This window comes from Cygnus atratus, chromosome 7 (genome assembly GCF_013377495.2).
Source record: "Cygnus atratus isolate AKBS03 ecotype Queensland, Australia chromosome 7, CAtr_DNAZoo_HiC_assembly, whole genome shotgun sequence".
NCBI lineage: Eukaryota > Metazoa > Chordata > Aves > Anseriformes > Anatidae > Cygnus > Cygnus atratus.
In genome coordinates this window covers 17,048,066-17,067,674 of record NC_066368.1, presented here as the reverse complement: position 1 = coordinate 17,067,674, position 19,609 = coordinate 17,048,066, and the positions used below count along the sequence as shown (strand labels likewise).

At 38.7% G+C, this 19,609-nt stretch overlaps 2 protein-coding genes across 5 annotated transcripts in view; one reads left to right on the top strand and one right to left on the bottom strand.

The window, feature by feature from the left end:
- Positions 1-295: 295 nt before the first annotated feature.
- On the bottom strand, positions 296-16,395 carry CEP55 (centrosomal protein 55). The gene is made up of 8 exons (XM_035544770.2): positions 15,997-16,395; positions 14,223-14,507; positions 11,413-11,478; positions 10,493-10,634; positions 8,199-8,515; positions 6,414-6,485; positions 5,473-5,598; positions 296-3,304 (listed from the first exon to the last, which is right to left on the bottom strand). Exons 1-8 carry the CDS (start codon positions 16,393-16,395, stop codon positions 3,098-3,100), a joined length of 1,614 nt encoding a protein of 537 aa, XP_035400663.1. The 3' UTR covers positions 296-3,097.
- Positions 16,396-17,335: 940 nt separating this feature from the next.
- The window catches only part of MYOF (myoferlin), a 69,587-nt gene continuing 67,313 nt past the window's right edge, over positions 17,336-19,609 (top strand). For 2 of the 4 annotated variants that reach the window (XM_050711932.1, XM_035556885.2), the window contains exon 1: positions 17,336-17,880. In XM_050711932.1, the coding sequence (XP_050567889.1) occupies positions 17,793-17,880 (88 nt within the window). In that variant the 5' untranslated portion in view covers positions 17,336-17,792. The remainder of the gene's footprint in view (positions 17,881-19,609) is intronic. The other 2 variants (XM_050711931.1, XM_035556799.2) reach the window with 1 other exon arrangement.

Sequence of the window (19,609 nt, the reverse complement as noted above, 5' to 3'; positions counted from 1 at the left end):
TCATGTTAAGTCACTAGTTATACGCAGTATGGCTCTTTCCAACCCCACCACCTTGCACCAAAACCACTTAATTTGCTTGCCACTTACAAAGAACACTGGATGTGAAAGCCAGGATTTATTACTATGCTAGTATTGGTGAACCCTTGTCTTAATCCAAAAGCTTCTCTAGACCAGCATCTTCAAATGAGGCAGACTTCAGAGAATTTTTGCTAGGTTGAACTACAATTGTGTTGAAATTCAGTTACTTGAAAGGGACGTAACTCAGAATAGACTACTGAAATTGAAAATACAAAGTGCATGAAATAACAGCATTTTTTTTATTACTTCCTGTTGTACAAAGAATTAAACTCACAGCTAAATCCTAGCACTAAGATGAGCATTAGGCACAAACCTCTTATCTTAGATATAATCAGAGGGGAGCAGCAGACCTTTTCCTTGTCCATTTACTTTTAAGACTAAAATTTACTTTCAATCCTAAACTCCTTCGTTTCTAAAAGGTCAAAAAAAGAGGCAGTGATATCACCTGCATGCTTTATGAAAGAGCTGGAGTTTGGGGGAATGGGCTAAAGTTGCGCCAGGGGAGGTTTAGGTTGGATATTAGGAAGAACTTCTTTACTGAAAGGGTTGTTAGGCATTGGAATGGGCTGCCCAGGGAAGTGGTTGAGTCGCCATCCCTGGAGGTCTTTAAGAGACGTTTTTTTTTTAGAGAGGTTTAGATGTTGAACTTAGTGATATGGTTTAGTGGAGGACTTGTTAGTGTTAGGTCAGAGGTTGGACTAGGTAATCTCGGAGGTCTCTTCCAACCTAGATGAACCTGTGATTCTGTGATTCCATTCTGTAGTTGGTTGTAATCCTGTCAGCGATGACATATTTGTGGCTGTGCCTTCAAAGTAGGACTTTTGACACTGGAGATTGTCATTTTACTAGTTTTCAACATACACAACATTGATTGCGCATAAATTTATCGGTACATTTTTTGTGCTTAGTTACATCTAAACATTTTGTGAGAGTTCAGAAGAGGTGTTGGAATAAACAAAATATTTTAAAGGATATTAATGTATCAACTTTATCTGAATGTACTCACTTTAATATTAAATAACTGACCACCTAATGAGCTGCTGCCTTTCAGTCCTCCTCTACAGTACCAGCTTCTAATGAGCAAGTGTTTTAGGCTAATTTAAGAAAGCCTCAGAATTACTTCAGAGAAGACTGCTGACCTGTAGCAGGCAAACTTATTTCATCTATAATACATAAAAGATCAGAATTTCTTCTTACAGAAACCATGCTAAGTACACAACTGAGAATAGAATACTAGCTGATTAACGTGCTGTTAAAAGACAACTTAAACTTCCAAAAGTAGTTTAATAAGAGATTAAAGTCAAATGCTGGAATGAAAAGTGCAGTTATTATCCCGCATTTAAAAGGTATTTAGAAGAACATGAAATTAAGGGAATTTCCATCATAGCAAAACCTTACGATTCCAAAGCATAATTTACTTCACTTGTTAGTTCATCACATCTTCCCTAAATAGCAGCAGCAGGTTTTCTGGCCAAATTGTCAAAGACAAAGATTAGCCTGAGAGACAGTCAGTAAAATTGAAAAATGGCAATACAATCTCTGTCTCAAACACTGGCTTTATCGACAACATAATTAAATATCATAATAGTAATTGGGAAAAAAAAACTTTGAAAACACCCTTATATGTAAAAGTAAGATTTAACCATTAAAGAGTAGAGAGAATGTTATGGGTTAGAGGCACAAAATTTTACAGTAAACTGTAATAGAAAAAAATGACAGCAGGTAGCCATTCAATTCAGTATACCAGAGAAAGGTATACCTTGGAGTCTGGCTGAACGTAGGTAATTTCCTGGCCTCAGCAAGCCATAAAATTGTAAAAGCAGCAAATACCTTAGCTAGTGTGCCTTCTTAAGATTTCCTCACTTCAGTCGTTCTAATGAAAGGAATAGTTGTTGATCTTTACTAAAGGTACAAGGAAGAAAATGCTAGCAACAGACCCAGGTTTACAGTATATGCTAGAAGAAAGCAATGTGATTGCAAATCAATAAACACTCAGCTTTTGTCAGTTTCTAATTAGCTGCAAAAAGTTATTGCCCGCTTGTTTTGGAATAGAGTAGTTCACTTAGAATGGACCTTCAAAGATCATCTAGTCCAACTGCCTGACTGCTTCAGGACTAACCAAAATTTAAAGCATACTGTTCATGGCATTATCTAAATGCCTCTTGAACACTAACAGGCATTTTCTGTACGGGTATGAAATAGCAACACTCCAAATTCACTGGAGTACTTTATTCAAACCTGCATTTTTAAAACGGAAGATTTAAAACAGATTTAATAACTGACATTTTCCTACTTGAACCAGTAAAATACAGAAGCACAAACTAAAGTTCACTTCAGCTTAATTGGATACCGACACTTCCAAACTGGTTTCTGACAGCATCTGAAAGGGAAGCTTTTTTCAGTACCAATGACATTCACAGTTGCTAGGAAGTTGTTTACGCGATGATGTTTTTGAGAAGAGCTTACACATGGTCAGCATTTTTGTATGAGCTCCAAGTCACCCCAACTGTGGTTCAGAAAAATGCTACTTAAAATGTTTTCAACATAAATCTTAAGTAGCAAAGACATGTTAACACAAACTTTCCTGAGTTTGTATATATAGATGTGACACATTACATACATGTGTGTGTAGTGCACACATTATAGCCAAGTCTTTTTGCTAAAAGCAGTCAGGATTCATCAGCCAAGAACTGGATATGCCACGTATTGAAGTCTGACACAATAGCTGTGTTTTACTTATTTTTAATAGTGCAATAAAATATGTCAGTAGTTTATTATTTGAAAATATTCCTAATTCTACGAATTATTTCCACTTGCAACAAGGAATGTAGTAGCTGTTTCCACAAATGTCAGGTGAAATATGAGGCCAAATAAATTACTAATTTTTTTTTGAACTGAAATGCAAAGCTAGTAGTCCTTTATACAACCTTGAAAGAAGAGCTTTACAAAAATCTTTTGCCTTTGCAGGACAGTATACTGACAGTGTGTAAAGAGCAAATATAGTAAGTCCATTTGGAGCTTAAGCTGTACAGAAGTCAATATGCGCTAGTAATTCTCTATGCTGGCTTGTTGCATATTGCACTTTACATCTGGGACACTCAAGAAAACTTTCATCAAGGAGACTTGAATGTTTCTGGGAAGGACTTCTGTCATACACTGTCATCTTCTCTTCAAACGCAGCTTGCAAGTCTCCTTGTGGTTCCACACATCCAGATTCCTGGAGCTTCTGGAAAAGGAGAATCTTTAGTGAGGGACTGGAACATGCATCAGATAGGGTCCCAGTCAAATAGACATAGGGAAAAAGATGTTTAATGGCACACAAATCATGCGTGTTACAGCACTAAGGATTGAATTTTAAAGATGGCTAAAGACAATTATGCTACTTGCATTAAAAACAGAGCAATATGGGCCTGTTGTATAATTTTAACACTGCATTTAAATTAGATTGCAGGTAGCTTTTCCGCAGGCTATTTAAAGCAAGCTTTCCACAATGTCTGATTAAGTATACAAATAAGAGTACATCACTTACTTACATTATGTCAGTATTTAGTGCACATTCTTATTTTGAAGTAGTTTTCCCTTCATGGACCACTGAATAAATGCGATTCCTGCCACTTTTAAACTGTAGCTGGTTCATAAGGTATAATGAAAGAAGCCATGGTGAAAGCTGAGACAGCAAGCCTCAGACTCCCATATTATCACTGCTAATACACAGCATTTTAGGCTTCTTACAGCTTTCATATACATCCTAATAAAAAAGCAAAGTTTCTGTACACTAAATATGAAACAGTTGAGCACGGCTCTTAGAAATGTTGGTACTGCATACAGGTATTTTAAGGATTTTATAATACATTTATGTATGCATTGCTGTGGATTTTTGGGGGGGGGGGGGGGGGGGAAAGAGTGAAGGAAATAAGGAACAAGGACTGAAACCTTGTTACAACAGGACCCCAAGCTTAATATCAATATTAAACTCATAACAAGTGCAATGATCAAAAATTAAGCTGCATTTATTTTGGAAGTTTAGATTACCTTTGAAATTTCTAAAAATACACCCATAGATGTACCAGGGAATTCAACATGATGTACAAGGTGTACCTATATAAAGGAAATCTGTTTCACCTTTGCAACAAACCCTTCCCCAGCCGTCTTCCTAGGCACTCACACACGCTATGCCTCCTTAATAAAATGCCTCAACCCCCTCTATAGGGGATGCTGCCTGCCTCTGCCTAGCTACCTTCCCAAACTCTTCCATGTTTTTCCTCTTCTCCACTTGACACCATGGACAGTTTCTAAGCAGGAAGAGACAAAGACACCCGGTCCTCCATTTGGCAGTTAGCCAGCCAGCTTCTCAGCACAGGATAAAGAGCACTACAGCTTCCCCCTGTTCTGCACGAACTTCAGCTGAACAGCTGCTGCTCCTGGCAGCCAGAAGGTTTTCTAGTGGCCTCTGCTGGCAGCAGCAACAACTACAATCCTAGCTAGTGGGGCTCTCACAGGGACAAGAACACATGAAGATCATCAGTATCTCAGGATTCATTCGAGAAAGTACTTTCGAGAAAGTACTTCCAAGTTGCATGCATCTAAGAGGGAGAACAGTTTGTCAGAGTTAGAAGAATTCTTCTGCTCTGCAACTGGTTAGGAGCTTTTGCATTTATATTCTCTGTAATAAGCACAGCAGCCTCAGACCTGATCTAATGAAGGACACAGGCATCTGATTTCTGTTCTGAATCTCATTTAAATAAATCCAGAACTGCAGTCTTGACAATTCTATTTAGCTATCACCTAACCTTACAAGACCCTGTATCATAGAGTTCCACAGTGTCTTGCTTGATATATAAACCTTTCTTATAAATTTTTTGAATCAGATGGTCAAATCTAGGTGTCTTTCTTTGGGCTTATATAAGTAGCAAACAGACCATTGCCCTCAGTACAAGTGTTCTTTTTCATTTTAGGGAGTAGGCAGATCCACTTCTAGTGGCACACCCATCCTACGTTGTGGGTGTATAGAATGGGGGTCGGGCAGGAATTCAACTACATTTAAGGGTAGTGCCTTGTCCACTAGCAGCAAATTCCAGTAGAAGCACACTACAGCTTTGCTATTGTGTATGTAGTTTTGTCTGTTGCATGTGGTGATACAAATTGCCTACTGAGGACTTGACTATTCTGTATCTCCTTCTTTCTATATCTCCTTCGCAGTACAAGCTGTCTGTGGTGCTGTAGAGACAATAGCAATAGCTTGCTAGCTATCATAGGGTTCTGCACCTTAGGACTATGTATTTAAGAGATGTAAACACCTACAGTCAATCTGTTGACATTAACTGCACTCTGAAGTGAAGAAGTGTTCATTTATGCAAAATCCCCGAGTTTTCCTGCAAGTTATCCAGTACATACCAAAGGTTCCAGCCGGGTTATTTGCTCCCTGGCCTTGCGCAGTTCCTTAAGGACTTGGTTTAACTGATGCTGCAAGTTCTGGCGGTCTAGCTTTTCATTCTCAAAGTCTGTAGTACATATCTGGATCTGGCAACCCCCCAGAGAAAGTTAAAGAATTAAAGGCAGAATTAAGTGTGTGTGAGGGCCCCTTTATCTATTTGAAGTTTTACTCAGCAATCATATCCTAAAATGGGATAAAATTATTTGTTCCTTTCATTTCAGTAAAGTTCATACGTGCCCAATTAGGAAGGTCCGTAGAGGTGGAGTCAAAGGTAACTTTGGTTAGAGAGTATTTGAGCTATCTCAGTCTTAAACTGAAGATTTTACATGGAAGAGCGTGTAGTGCATGTTCTCAATAAAAATGCCAGTTCCTACTCAGGGATCTTTCTTGTAGCGGTTTGAAAAGAATATGTGAATAACACTACACCCAAGCTTAGCAAGTAAGTGTGATACAACTTTTTCCCCCAAGGACATCAGTTAGATCTGTAAGAACGTAGTTGGGAAAAAAAATCAGTAACATGAAAGATGTCAATGCAATTATTTGTATGACTATCATGAGTATGTTACAGATTTCAGTGAGCTGAATGGTTTTAGGATGTTTCCCATACCTAATTTGAGGCTGTACAGTTTCTATTTGAACAAGCAATTGCATAGAAAGTAACATCAGGTTTAGTTGCAGCCTCTCCCCTATAAAAGGTTAGGGATTTCCTTTAACAAGGGTCAGAATTCTTAGAAGCACTAAGGAATCACCCATAATTTCATATTTATGTCTAACATTACTTTAATATACCACTTATTCTTAAACTTGAAAAGTTAGTCTAGGAAACCTTTCTGCATATAACACAACTTAAGTATCAGATTCTTGAATAATCAACCCAGTATCTGAACATGTAATTGGGTACCTGTTGTTCCAACAAAGCTATCCTAGTGTGTTCCTCCTGCTGTTTGAGCAATGATTTACGAAGAAGTTGTACCTACAAGGCAGAAGAACATGTAACAATTTCCACATACAATAGATAATAAACTTGAAACAATTAGTCTAGAGAGGAATGGAGCTAAATTTTTGTATGCCAGTACCAGCAGAAAACATATGCCTGTTATGCAACAGCCAAGCCCAATTTAAATACTTCCTTGGGGAAAACCCAGGGAAGTGTTATCACTGCACTGAGGGGGAAGAATGTAGGTTAATATTATAGTTAAACAAAAAAATATTTTTTCCCAGTGATTGACAGAACAGAAAAATACACAAAATACATGTTTCGACTAACATACCATGATTTTTTTTTTTAAGTTAAGCAATGTATCTTTAAATACAAGTGAGAAAGATAGAAAATACTCAACAATAATGGATTAAGTAACTGCATAAGCCTCTTTAGAGAGTTAAACTGATGTTCTAGTGTTAACCTAATTTGGTGCCTAGTAAATTATATCCTCTTATTTCAAATTTCAGTTCTATGTTGTTTTATGCTATTGACTGCAAACTTCTCTAAGTAGCAGGTGTATCATATTTGGATTCCCTGAGGACAGAGCTTCAAGGAGAACTTTCCAGGTTCTCTTCAACCAGTAGGTAATCATGATTTCATACCCAGAAAAAGAAAGTTTGTCAACATGGTGATGCTAACAAGAATATTTTGTTTCAAGATACCACAGTAGTTGTCCACGTAGGAAAGGTAGCAAAGGTAGCAAAGTCCTCATGACTACTCCAAAAAAAAAAAGCATCTTTTTTTTTAATCCAAACATACAGTATGCACATGTTTTCCCTATTTTGAGGGGAAAACTCTTAACCCAAAGGTCATTGGCCTCAGGAAAATGGAAGGAAGAATTAAGAACTACACGTACAAATAACAGAACTATTTAACTTGAAGTCATCAAGTTACTCCCTGGGAGACAGGCAAGCCCTGCAAACAATTAGAGCCTGCTAGAAAAACAGATGTGGTGACAGTGAAACCCAGGCATAATGAACAACCTGCCTCACATGCAACTACTTGAGTTTTGTGACAAGTTCCAGAACTCTTATCAGTGGTTTCTACTATAGCTGTCCAAAACAGCGATAAACTTCCCTTCCCTTGCTTATCTGGCCATTTCTTTTTAGTAGTCTGATGTGCTTGCTTAGTTATTATCTGTGACAATATATCTATTATATAGCCTATTAGCCTATATATATATATATTATATATATATATATATATATATATATATATAATATAGCCTATTGCAGTAACACATCTGAATGAAAAAACCTGCTGCATGCTACAACTGTTGGGTGGGTGCACTATCCAGGAACATGGCTACTTATCCAGCAATTATGAAATTACAGCTGACAGCAAATAGCGACATCCCAGTTTAGACCACATGATAAAACGGCCTGTATGAATTTGAATTTTTACTTTTTCTGTTCTCATTCACCAATAGCCTTGAGGATAAAGCCAGATTAAAATCAATGATGCATTCTCATTTCCTCTTACACCCCACAAGACTCTTAAGATAAGTGAACTAGAACATTTTTAAACAAGTAAATCTCACAAAACTTTGGATTGTGACCTAAATCAGTATTAAAGAACTTAGTTTTAACCACAAGGACATGAGTCTAGATGTACATAAAGAACAGTTACCAGAGCAAGTGAGTATGACTTCCCAGCTCTTGAATCTTTGCTAATGATCTTCAATTTCCAAATACATCCACTTACCTGAGATAACAGTTCTTCAGATTTTTCCTTTTCTTCTCTTAGCTGTACTTTAATACTTTCATTTTCTTGTTTTAGTCTCTGCACTTTTTCTCCTTTTATTTTGTTTTCATTTTCTAGAGCCTTCATTTCAACAGCCTGTTGGGACTGCAGTAAGTCATTTAAACTCATTATTTCTTGTTGTGTTTCTTCATACTTCTTTTTCAATTCGTGAAGTTCACATCTAAGCTGGGTTATAGTGCGTCTTTCAGTCTCAAGATCACTTTTAGCAGTTAATAACAGCTGGTCATAATATTTTTGCGTTTCTTCTGGTAGGTGACCTTAATGAGACAAACAAGGAGACAATAACATGGGAAAAAAATCACTTAAAAATCAGAGCACCAAATCCTTGATAGCATTTTAAAGAATATTGATAATAAATTGACATTTTAGGCTGTTACACAGCTCAGATTATCACCAAGATGGACTTAAAGCAACTTTCAATACTTCTAAAGGAGAAAAATCTTCTCTCAGGATAGAGGAAAACAGCAACTGTGCTTTCACATACCATACTGTGCTATAGCTACTTCCTTGACTAACTGTTATAGCAATGTTACATCATTTGCCCTGACTACACGAACTGCATGATCCCACAAACAGTTCTTATATAACCTCACGCATTATATTGAGGTACTGAAATAGATGCCGAAAGACACTAGGTTCTCACTTCCAGATTTAGGCATGTTAAGCAAGGTTCTGGCATTAATCTCACTCCAGAGATACCCTGGGGTTCTGATGGTCTCTGTCATTGCCTAAAGACAGAATATTTGTCTTGTACAGACTGTCTTCAAATTATGTGGTCACTTATTTCTAAATTGCAACTAAAGCAAACTAGAATAGGCCTTTTGATCAAAGACATCTGCTTCTTGGCTAGTGACTATTGCTTAAACCAATGCTCAAGAAGTGGGTGCTTGTTGACCCAAGAAAAGCTTATCAACTCGAAAGAAGAGTCAGTCTGCAAGAATTCAGATGCAATACAAAGTATACCTAGAACAGGACAAGGAATGCTGTCTTAAAAAGGCTTTGGTGATTTAAGGCACTCTGAAGTTCTTGACTTTGATACTCTTGTTGAAGGCTTCCCTCATGTTCTTCAAAGTGTAATTTACTAGGAAAATTTTCCTGCTTGAATGTTTTCAAGCTAAGGAAAAGATAAGCTAAGGCTTAGCTTTTTGTTAACAATACTCCTATATAAGGCAGCAAGATCTTCAGAGATACACCAAGGTTTTCCTTAGAAAAAAGTTGTCATATCTACTTTCAATTTGTCAAACTAGATTTTTTTCCATCTTTGATCTCTACTACTGTCTGTTTGAAGAGGAACTTTCATCCTCTTACTCCATGTTTCCTGGCTGCTCTGATGACAAAGCTTTGTCAACTCAGTAACTGAGTTGCTTTTTCTGGTGAGCTACTTCAATATTCCTCCTTCTAAAATACTAAAAAACAGATGTCTAAAACAGCACTAAAGGTTAAGATGATATTTTACTGTTTCCCATAAGGATACCAGCAGCAATAGAAAAACCAAGCCACTGCAAACAAGTTACTAAGCAGCAAGTACCTGTGAGCATACTCTTACTCTAGATGAGGCTAGTTCTATTTAGTGAATTTACCATGTAGACCAGTTGTAGCATATATGAAATTAGTTTGATAAGAAAGGGAAGTTAACTTCTGGCTCTTCTGCTCAAGATTATTTTAATTTTATTCCACTTGCTGGTCAAGCATGACTCAAGTCAATCTGAATGCATGGTACTGAGAGAGTGCTAATGAGGAACTGCATCACATAGAAGCAAGCTAGAGATTACCATATCCATATTGCAAAGCATTGTTTTGGATAGGTGCCAAAATCTATCACAGGTTTTCATGCCATGTAAGAACTTCTCAGAGGGATAAAGAACATGCCAGTCTTGAGTCACTTTTATAATTATTTTGAAAAGAAACTGATCCACACCTAGCCAGTAAATTCTTAATGCTTCCTTTATGTAGGAAGAGAGTGTACTTTGAAGGATGGTATATACATATATTTACCTTAACACCTGCTGCAAACAGAAAGGTGGCCAATAGACTGTCAAGGCTTTAGAAAAACATTTGGTGAAGCAGATAGGAACAAGAAATATTGATCAAGTAACAGCTCAAAGCACAAATTTTTAAATTTTCCCATTAAGAAAGCAAAATATTGTGAAAAAAGTCAATCATATGCTATAATTCACAGAAAATGTATTCTATAGAAAACTGTGGTTTGAGTCAGTCAAGGAAAAAATCAATACCTTCTGTATGTGATTCTTTTGGTTGTTGCTGGCTAACTATTTCTGACCTCTGTTCAAGTTCAAAGATCCTTCCAAGCAGTCCCCTGACATATACTTCACGTTGCTGGTCATACAGTAGCCATTGTTGGTTCTTCTCAAGAGCCTTCATGGAAAGGAACAGAAGAAAAACAGAAAAGCATCTAGTAGTTTATCAGATTTAAGAAGTATTAGTTTTGTTCCTTTAAAAATGTAAATGTTATACATTTGTTTAACGAAAAGTTAGTTAATTCCTCTGTAAACTGTAGTTATCTTTGTATGATAAAAAAAAATCTTGATTTGGGTCATTGAGCATAAGTTAAATTGCAGCAATATTAAATTCTGATTGGCTTATTTGCAGGAATAGGGAAATGACTCAGAACTAAACACTTTCATGAAACATGCCCCAGATAATGAAGAATTATCCTTTCATTTTCTATTTCATCATCAGGATCTATTATTTTGTATAGAACTAAAACTGTATAATTACAACTTACAGTTTCTAAGAACAAGTACATAGATTTTATATCTCAGTAGATCATAGAATTACTGAGGTTCAAAGGGACCTCAGGAGGCTTATAATCTAACCTTATGCTATCCCAGGCAACGTCAGTTCTGTGGACAGACCATGTTCCTTGGGATTTCTGTTCTCTCAGCAGCCACTATGTTCTGTTCTTCCAAGGACTGTTTTCAACAATTATAGATTTAGATTTGCAGTATTATAGAAATGTCTTTCACAAGCCCTTCATTATTTGATTGCTTTCTCACAAAATAATTTTAGTTACAATATTTTAGAGGAAAACATACTCTGAGGTCCCAATCTACCAAAAATATATGGTAATAGTTCCTATTCTTATAGATTTTAGTACGTGATTTATCCTTGGTATGTTGTACAGAAAGCTTACATCTTTCAGTTGTTTTTCTACTTCACTAAGATTAGTTGATGATCCAGTGCTGTTTGTTACAGCTTCCTGCAAATAAAGAACAATCAGTTAGCATTGTTTAAAATAGAAGACTGAAACAGTAAAACTAGTTCTATGTAACTATTAAGACTATAAATAATGGAAGTGTAATTTAAAATTTAAAAGATGCATACATCTGACTTGCATTTAGAGATATTCATAGTCTGTTTAGAAGGGCCTAAGTTATGCAGGAAACCATTTCATAGATTTTTAAAAAATCTACTGGAAAATATGGAACAGATTTAAATTTTGTTTATTCAATAATCCTAAAGCTCAGTTACATTAAAATATTTTCTAAGAATATTTCACTGAACTTCTGTCTTGGGAGAACTGAAAGGTATAGGAGAGCTTTTGATAAATTTAGATATATAGGGTTTTATTTAAATAAAAGAAAATGTGTTTGTTCTATTTTCATATCCTCAGAATACCAGTTTGACAATAAAGCAGACCTATAGGAGTCACTGTGGGAAGCTAGAGAGCTCAACTTCATTGTGATAACCATGGAATTATAAATATCTGGTAAACCATGCAAGCCTGTCTGGAACCATAAAGACATTGATTGCTTTTCCAAGACTTAATCCAAAGTAGAATGCTTAAAGTATGAGTTTCAGAATTCTTTAGACCCACAAAACTAAAGAGCTGTTAAACATTTAAACTTTATTCATAATATGACATGTTTATTCACTACTCCATAGAAAGCTTTTTGAAGTTATATATATAAGTCAGAGGGAACTTTAAAGACAAATAACTTTAAAGGCAAATGTAGATTACTACCTAAATCCAAGCTACATTTTTGTCAAAGTTTTCTGTTTCTAGAGCATGATCTAGAACCAGCTTTACAGCTGGAAAAATAGGAGATTTTGCATGTTGAATATGGTTATTAAAGTTCAGTGCTTTCTAATAGGATTTAGATCCACGACAACTGCTCAGATACTTATTTCTGTAAATATCAGAACTCTGCATCAGTGAAAACCTCCCCACTTCCTCATAGTCATACAACTGTTGTTTCCACTTCAAAGTATACCTGCTGCTTGTATGCCACCTAGCAGTTATAAGAAACATTGCTAAACTCATTTTCAAGTTTCTCAAAACATTCAGTGAAAAAGTCAGTGAAGTTTTGTTGTCCTTCACTGATACATCAGTAAAAAATTAAATAATATAATTTTAATTTGAAAGATATTTCGGTAATCAGAATCCAATTTATAACTGTCCAGTATATCTTTCTATCTTCAGGCTTCTTTCTGTTTATCACTGTGACAGCAAGGAAGCTATTCTAAAGGTTGAGAAAGAGTCCAATTTCTGATGTCACCAAAAAGAAACCTTGTCTAACAGGTAGGTTATAATTACACTCTTTGATCCTCATATTTTATACCTCAGATTGAAAGAAAGATACACCTCCTTCATCTAGCAGACCACTTGGAATTTCTCACATCAGTGCTGGAGATTTTGTACAGATAGCAAGTGGTGGTCTTCATCCTTCAATGCCAGGAAGGATTCCATAGACTACAGGATTCTTTTCCCTTGTTTGTTTTTTTTATGACCTATTATTCTGGCATGCCTCTAAACCTTTCTGCAGAGTCAGATTATACTGTATTGCTACTGAAGTTCAACTCTGTACTGTTTAACTACCTGCAGCTTACTCTGTTAAATGCAATAAGGAATGCCCATACAGAAAGCAACCTGATATTCTCGAGTGAACCAAGAGGCTTTTAATTTCATGTTCAGAGATGCAGTTCTGATATTGCTGTGGTTTAGATGAAAAATTCCTGTAGTGATTACTAGAAAGATAAGTCCATTGACAAAGATAGCATAAAAAGATGTTAATTTTCTCTAACAAGGTTCAAAGTCCCTCGAAACTGGAAGTAAGCAAATTACATTTGAAGTAGTAATATTTCCCAAGATCCATATTTGCATCGCATTGAATAATGCAGTATTATCAACTAAAGCTGAATTTCTAGAAATTACTCAATTTCATTATGTAGTTTGGGTAACTAGCACCATCTATAGGTTAAAACCGGAAAAGACTTAGCTGCACCTCCCATAAAGCAGCAGTTTCCATGTCCCCCTACTGAGGTACTGAATTTCCCGTTGAGCATTAGAACAGACAGGGGTGAATAAGCAACTGTAGAAAACTAAATGCGCTTGTAAAAGCAGCCAAGTGCCTGACACCATAGCTATTAAGCATTTTAAATGGAGTCAACAACTTACTATTCCTCTCCTATCTTATTACATTGAAGCATTTACCACATATTATGCCATGTAAATTGCAGACAGTTTTAACCAAGGAACAAATGATGATTCATAACAGCAGGGAGGAGAGAGAGGTATTGTCATCGCTGAGCATGAATTAGGTGATGCGTTTAGTGTTCTTTTAAGGCCCCATCTCTCTACTACTGCTGCCTTCTCAGTCTGCTTAACCACTGAGCATATGAATTCAAGAAGGGCATATATCTGTTTAAGCAACAGTGGGCCATTCCATGTCATACCACTTGTCATACCTGCATGCATGGCAGCTTGAAGAAGGGACTTTGCAGTACAGAATTCTCTCCTCCGCTGTGTTACCTGAAGCTGTACTCCCTGACTGCTTGTTTAGCGTTCAGTCTAGGTACCTCGTCATGTTGCATGCTGAAATCTTGTATGAAGATTTGTAAGAAGAGTAAAAACTCATCCCATTTTATAACGGACACTGGTGCTTAGCAGATGCAAGTTCGAACCCTAACCTGTAAACAGTTACACTATTTTTCAGTGCTTACCTGGGATGCCTGAGAATAACTGGCTTTGTTTTCAAGCTCAGAACATTTTGCAGTAACAGCAGATAAATTACACTTTAACTGGTTCATTTCTTCTGATAGAGAACTAAGTAACTGTTCTCGCCTTTCTGCTTCCTTTGTTTTTTCTTCTAGTTGACTTTGTAATGAGGAGACTTCGCTGTTCTTGTTCTTGGACTTAAGCTTGTCTTTTAGATTTTGGATTTCTTTGTCCTTCTCTCCAAGAAGATGGTTGTGTTTTTGTTTTTCTTTTTCAAGAGAAAATATTTTCTAAATGAAGCACAAAGAAGTGGCACAAATGATTAAGTGTCTGCATACAGGAATATCATTAGTAAGTTTACAACAGCTTAAAATAGTCACTTGGAAAGGTTCTCTTCACCTTTAGTTAGAATATTACTTTTTAGTAAGACAGTGCTACAATGATCACCTGAAATATTTCAGATGGTGGTAAGACAGTCTACAGCAGATGAAACAAGGAAATCAGAAAACCAAATTTGACAGACTTAGTAGTTTTGTATATGAATGTGAATCACTACAGTATACGGACTTGAAAATGCAAACAGTACAAGAACTTCTAGTTACAAGTAAAAGTTGGTGATACTTTTCCTCATGTCATATTTTGTAGTTTTTGAGGAGCAAGAGAACTTTCTTGCAAGCTAAGTAGCAATTAGTGAAGTTACAAAAGTTATATTCAGGAGAGTAACACAGTTTGTTTCTTAAATTACCTGTCCTTTTAGTTTCAAAATGTGCTTTTCTAGATATTTTCAGTGACTCTTTTAGGTTGGCCTCCAGCACTGTTAATTATTGAATAGAATTAGAACTTATACACCTTGGAGCTCTACGTAAGTTTGTTACAATAGAATTTCTTTTCCATGAGAAAGGTTAAAGTTCAAATCCTGTGCATGGGTATCAAGGCATTAGAAGATGGCGGAGAAACCAGAAGCAGCATTATTTTACAGGACCTCATTTAGGGAGCTAAGGACAACACACAGCACTCACTAGAACTAAAACGCTGACACCACATACTATCGAAATTGCCATTTCATTTTCTACATGCAAGCTAGTAACCAGATACTACACAACCTATGTAAAGCACTCAGGAAACTCCACTACACACAGGAAACACTAAGGAATTGAGCCCCAACACTAAGCCATTGGTGGTACTTGGGCTAGCACATAGGAACTGACACTGCAGCACAGACATGTCAAGGTCCACGTTGTGAAAGGAAGTGGCCTATAAATGTTGTGCCTAGCCTGTTACATCCTTTGAAAGACTCCATTTAAAGCTTAGTTGTCCTGGAAAGCCTGATAGTGTCACATAAGAAGTCTAACTCCTTTCTCTGCAGCCACAGGTTTACCTTTAATGGACCAGGAGGTGTGGAAGCTGCAGTGCCCCAGCTCCTGCTCAGTGGATGCAATAGAACCACCCGGGGAACCGGTTACCATTTTACTCATCTGCAGCCGAGTGGGAACTTGGGAGCCTGGTTCAAGCAAGTGCTCAGTACTCCCTGGAGCACCCTCACTGCCTGTGAAGGCAGCGCTCTGCGCACAGCGCGCTCAGGGCGGTTCTGCAGGACCTGATCAGCTGCACAGCGCACACCGGGACCTCACGGAGTGACGGGTGCCTGGGCCTCAAGGCTCTGCGTTTCCGTGCCTTGCCAGGTGACTTACAACTGCATTAACCCAGACACCACTGGAAAACGCCTGAGGACAGACGCGACAGGCGGAGCAAGGCGCCGAGCCAGAGGCAAGCCCTCACCTGCAACAGGCTGCTTCTCTCGGGGGCTGCCAGCGGGCCCCGCGCGGCGAGCGCCTCCTCTGAGGGCTTCCTCTGCGCCGCGCCGTCCCGCTCTCCCCTCCCGGGGCCGTCGCCGTGCCCGCGGCGCCACCGGCCCGCCAGCAGCTCCCGGCCCGCCCAGGCGCTCATCGCCCGGCGCTGCCGAGAAGAGTTTGAATCCCGCGGCTGCCCCAGCGTCACTTCCGCCCGCGCTGCCCGCCCCGCAAAGCCGGAGCTACGGCGTCTCCCGGGGGCTAAAACAGGCGGCGGGGCGAGGGGGGCGTGGCCGCGGGGGCACGTGCTGCTCGTACCTAGGCGACCGTTAACGGCCGGTGGGTGCGGCTGGGTTCTCCGCGGGGTGAATGAGAGGAGGCATCCCATTGGCTGGCGCGGGTGGCGGAGCAGCCTGGCTGGCCAATGCGGCGGGGTCTTCCTTCTGCCACGCCGCCTCTGCCGCCTCCACCCGCGTGCTGGAGGCGGGTTTGTCCTCGTGCGGCAGCCGTTAACGTTCTGTTAGGGGGGACCGCGGCGCCCTCACAGGGCAGGCAGCTCGACGGGCGGCTCCGGGGTCAGGCGGCGGCTGCAAGCCTTGTGGCGGTGCTCTGCCCTTCTCTGCTTCCACGTCCTCGTCCTCGTCCTCGTCCTCCATTCGTGGGCTTGTTGCCTTCGGATTCCTTCTCGTTCCCTTGATACCCTCCCTGTCCCTTTAGCTGTCTAAAATCTGATCGCCAGCGGGTTTTGCTTCGAAGATGATAAGCTGAGGGTGGCTCTCGTGGGGCCCCTGGTAAAATGTTGCCCTGTGTCCATGGGTGGTTCCTTGTGCTCTGTCTCGCTGGCTCCATCTTCTCTCGTCTCTGCTTGAAATAGGCTTTGTGGAAGTGGTGTGAACCGCTTCTCTTTTACAGCTGGCTCACCGCTGAGAGAAGCTACAATGTTGGCGACTGGGCAGCTCTGTGGAAAGAGCTCTTGTTCATGCCATGTGAGTTTCACCAAGTTTCATTGTAGTGCAACCCTAACATAAGCGCATGCAGTAAGTATGTGTTTCAGATACACAGGCTCTTACTTCCGCGTATTATTTTGCATGTATTTGTTTTTTTGTATCTTTTTAACTTACAAATATGTATTCTAGTCGTTTCTTAAGAGATCTACTAAACACACCGAGTTAAATGCGGCACCTGAAGTAGATTAAAACCTGGCTGTTCCAGAGCGCAGCTGAAGGGGGAGCCCTTAGCCTGTTCTTGCAGACACGGGTGTTTTCTGATTACAGGCGGACACGGAGGCAGGCTAAAAACATTTGCAAATGGTGAAGTTCTAAAAATGAAGAGGAAAAACGCGTAAGCGGTCATGAAATTTAATGCCTCGGTGTTGCAAGAGACACAGATGTGGGTGGTATCTTGACTACTGGAGTCGTGCTTCTTGTATTGCATAAGCTTATTCTTGCCTCGGTAATTTACGAGATATTTGTCACCCAGTGTAGGAATCAAAGCAACAAAAGAAATCTGCAGTTTTTATACCGTGCCCTTTCTGTTACTGGATCTCACCAGTCAGAGCCCCTTTGTGCAACAGCACAGTACTTGGTGTCAATTTACAGGCACTTTTTTCATAGCCTTCAGGAGCTAATCCGTCATAGATCCACCCATAGACTTTCTTTACTGTGGGTGAGCAATTCCCTGCCTCCTCTTCCTGCTAGCAGTTCAGTCCAGAGACTATGGAGTTTGCAACTTAGACTTCCTTCAATTTCTTTGGTAACAATTGACATTTAGTCAAGGCTGGAAACAATGCTTCGGGTGATTGTGGAATCTGCTACAAATGTCCCGAAAACCAAGTTTGGGAAACCGGATCCTATTGTTTCTGTTATTTTTAAAGGTAAGGAAAACTGTCATAAATGTACTTGGGAAGGGAGGTTTTTGTAAGGATAATGTTCTGTGTAAGAATTTGAAAATCTCTGAAAACGTTTTCATGAAGTTACAGCTGATGTAATGTCAGGGAAGATTCTTAATTGCAGAGACTGGAGTTACCTGAATGGGGTTTGAACTGGGTGGAGTGCCTTGTGTTTTTCTGGCCTGCAGCATTTCTTTTGCAAGATCCAGATTTTATGAGCTTTTACAAAGGATTAGCCCTTTGCTTTAAAAACCTCAGCTACGCTGTATAGATAAATACATTTTCAATTTTTTTTTTTTTAAATTACCTTGTCCGTTGTTGATCTGAAAAATCAATCCTCTGTCTTACTACTTCGCCCAGCCACTGCTCACTAACGCCAATTTACCTTTGATTTGACTGGTTTATTACTGTATTACCATCATGTTGAAAAACAGTAGTACAATTACTGAAGATCTTAGGGTTATTTTTTTTTACAATCTGGTTTGCACTTTATTTTTTTTTCCCTTTTAAGACAATTTAAAGGTTAAGGGAGGATACATTTTGAGCTTTTAATTGTTAGGTGCATCTGGGAGAAGGAGAAAATGTTATAATTAGCATTTATAAGTAATATGTAAAGATAATGATATTTTGCTGTATGTTTTACCTGTTGCCATTGTTTCCTCTCATGTGTAGACTAAAAGAATTTCAGTTCAGGTATTGGTTTATCTTAAAGGTGCAGAAACATCCAAGCAATTTTGGATCATGTAGTACATTAAACAGAACTGTGACAAATTTATCTTAATTCCTGGGGACTTAGTTTCCTAACTGTGCACTGAAATGGCAATGGTGTTTCTTACAGTATGAAAGTGCATTGCAAGGGTTTACCACCTTCAGAAACCAAGTATGAAATCATGACATTTTGCTGGAGGCTGGAAGAGGAAGAGGCAGTGGTTATCCAATTTCTTAACTTCCAAAATAATTTCAGATACTTTACTTCAGAAAAAGATGTGGTATCGTTCCATTTCCTTTTTATTTTTTTCCCTCCTTTTTCAGGGAGGGCAAGTGGCTGAACCTGTCTCAGGAGCTTCTGGGCTTCCCAATTCTTAAATATGATTTCATTTGCCCTGCAAAAATTGCCATTAAAAATCGGTGTACTGTAATTGCTCTGTCTTGCTCCATTTGTTGCTGCTGTATCATAAGCATTCATATTTTCTTTTAAGTTTCTTGTCCTTTTTTTTTTTCTTTCCTGTCTCACTTTTGCCTTTTCTGTGTCACCTCTATTTCCTGTAGTTTTATGCTCTAGAGTTGCCTTATGCCATCTCTTTTTTTTATGCCTCAAGCATCTGTTTAATTCCTGCCTATAATCTTTTGCTTCTACTGTGTGCTCTAATACAAGTCATTTTTACCCAGGAAGCATAATTTACAGATTTTATTTATTTATGTATTGCTTGATTTCTCAGTCCTGCAGTTACCCTGACACAGGAATTTTGCATCAGACGTTTTATCTTTTATGTTCTATAACTGGCATTGTTAGTGTTTACAAACATGGTTAACTATTATCTTAAATGCGACTTCATAATTTTGACAAATTTCCAATTAAAATATGTAATTTATCATTACACCTGCCACTTCTTTTTATGTTGTTATACTACCTAGCAAAGGTCAGGTTTTTTGCTTACTGTAGAGAGTTGTTTGAAGGGAGCAGAAAGCATCAGGCTTGTAGCTGCTGCTGGGG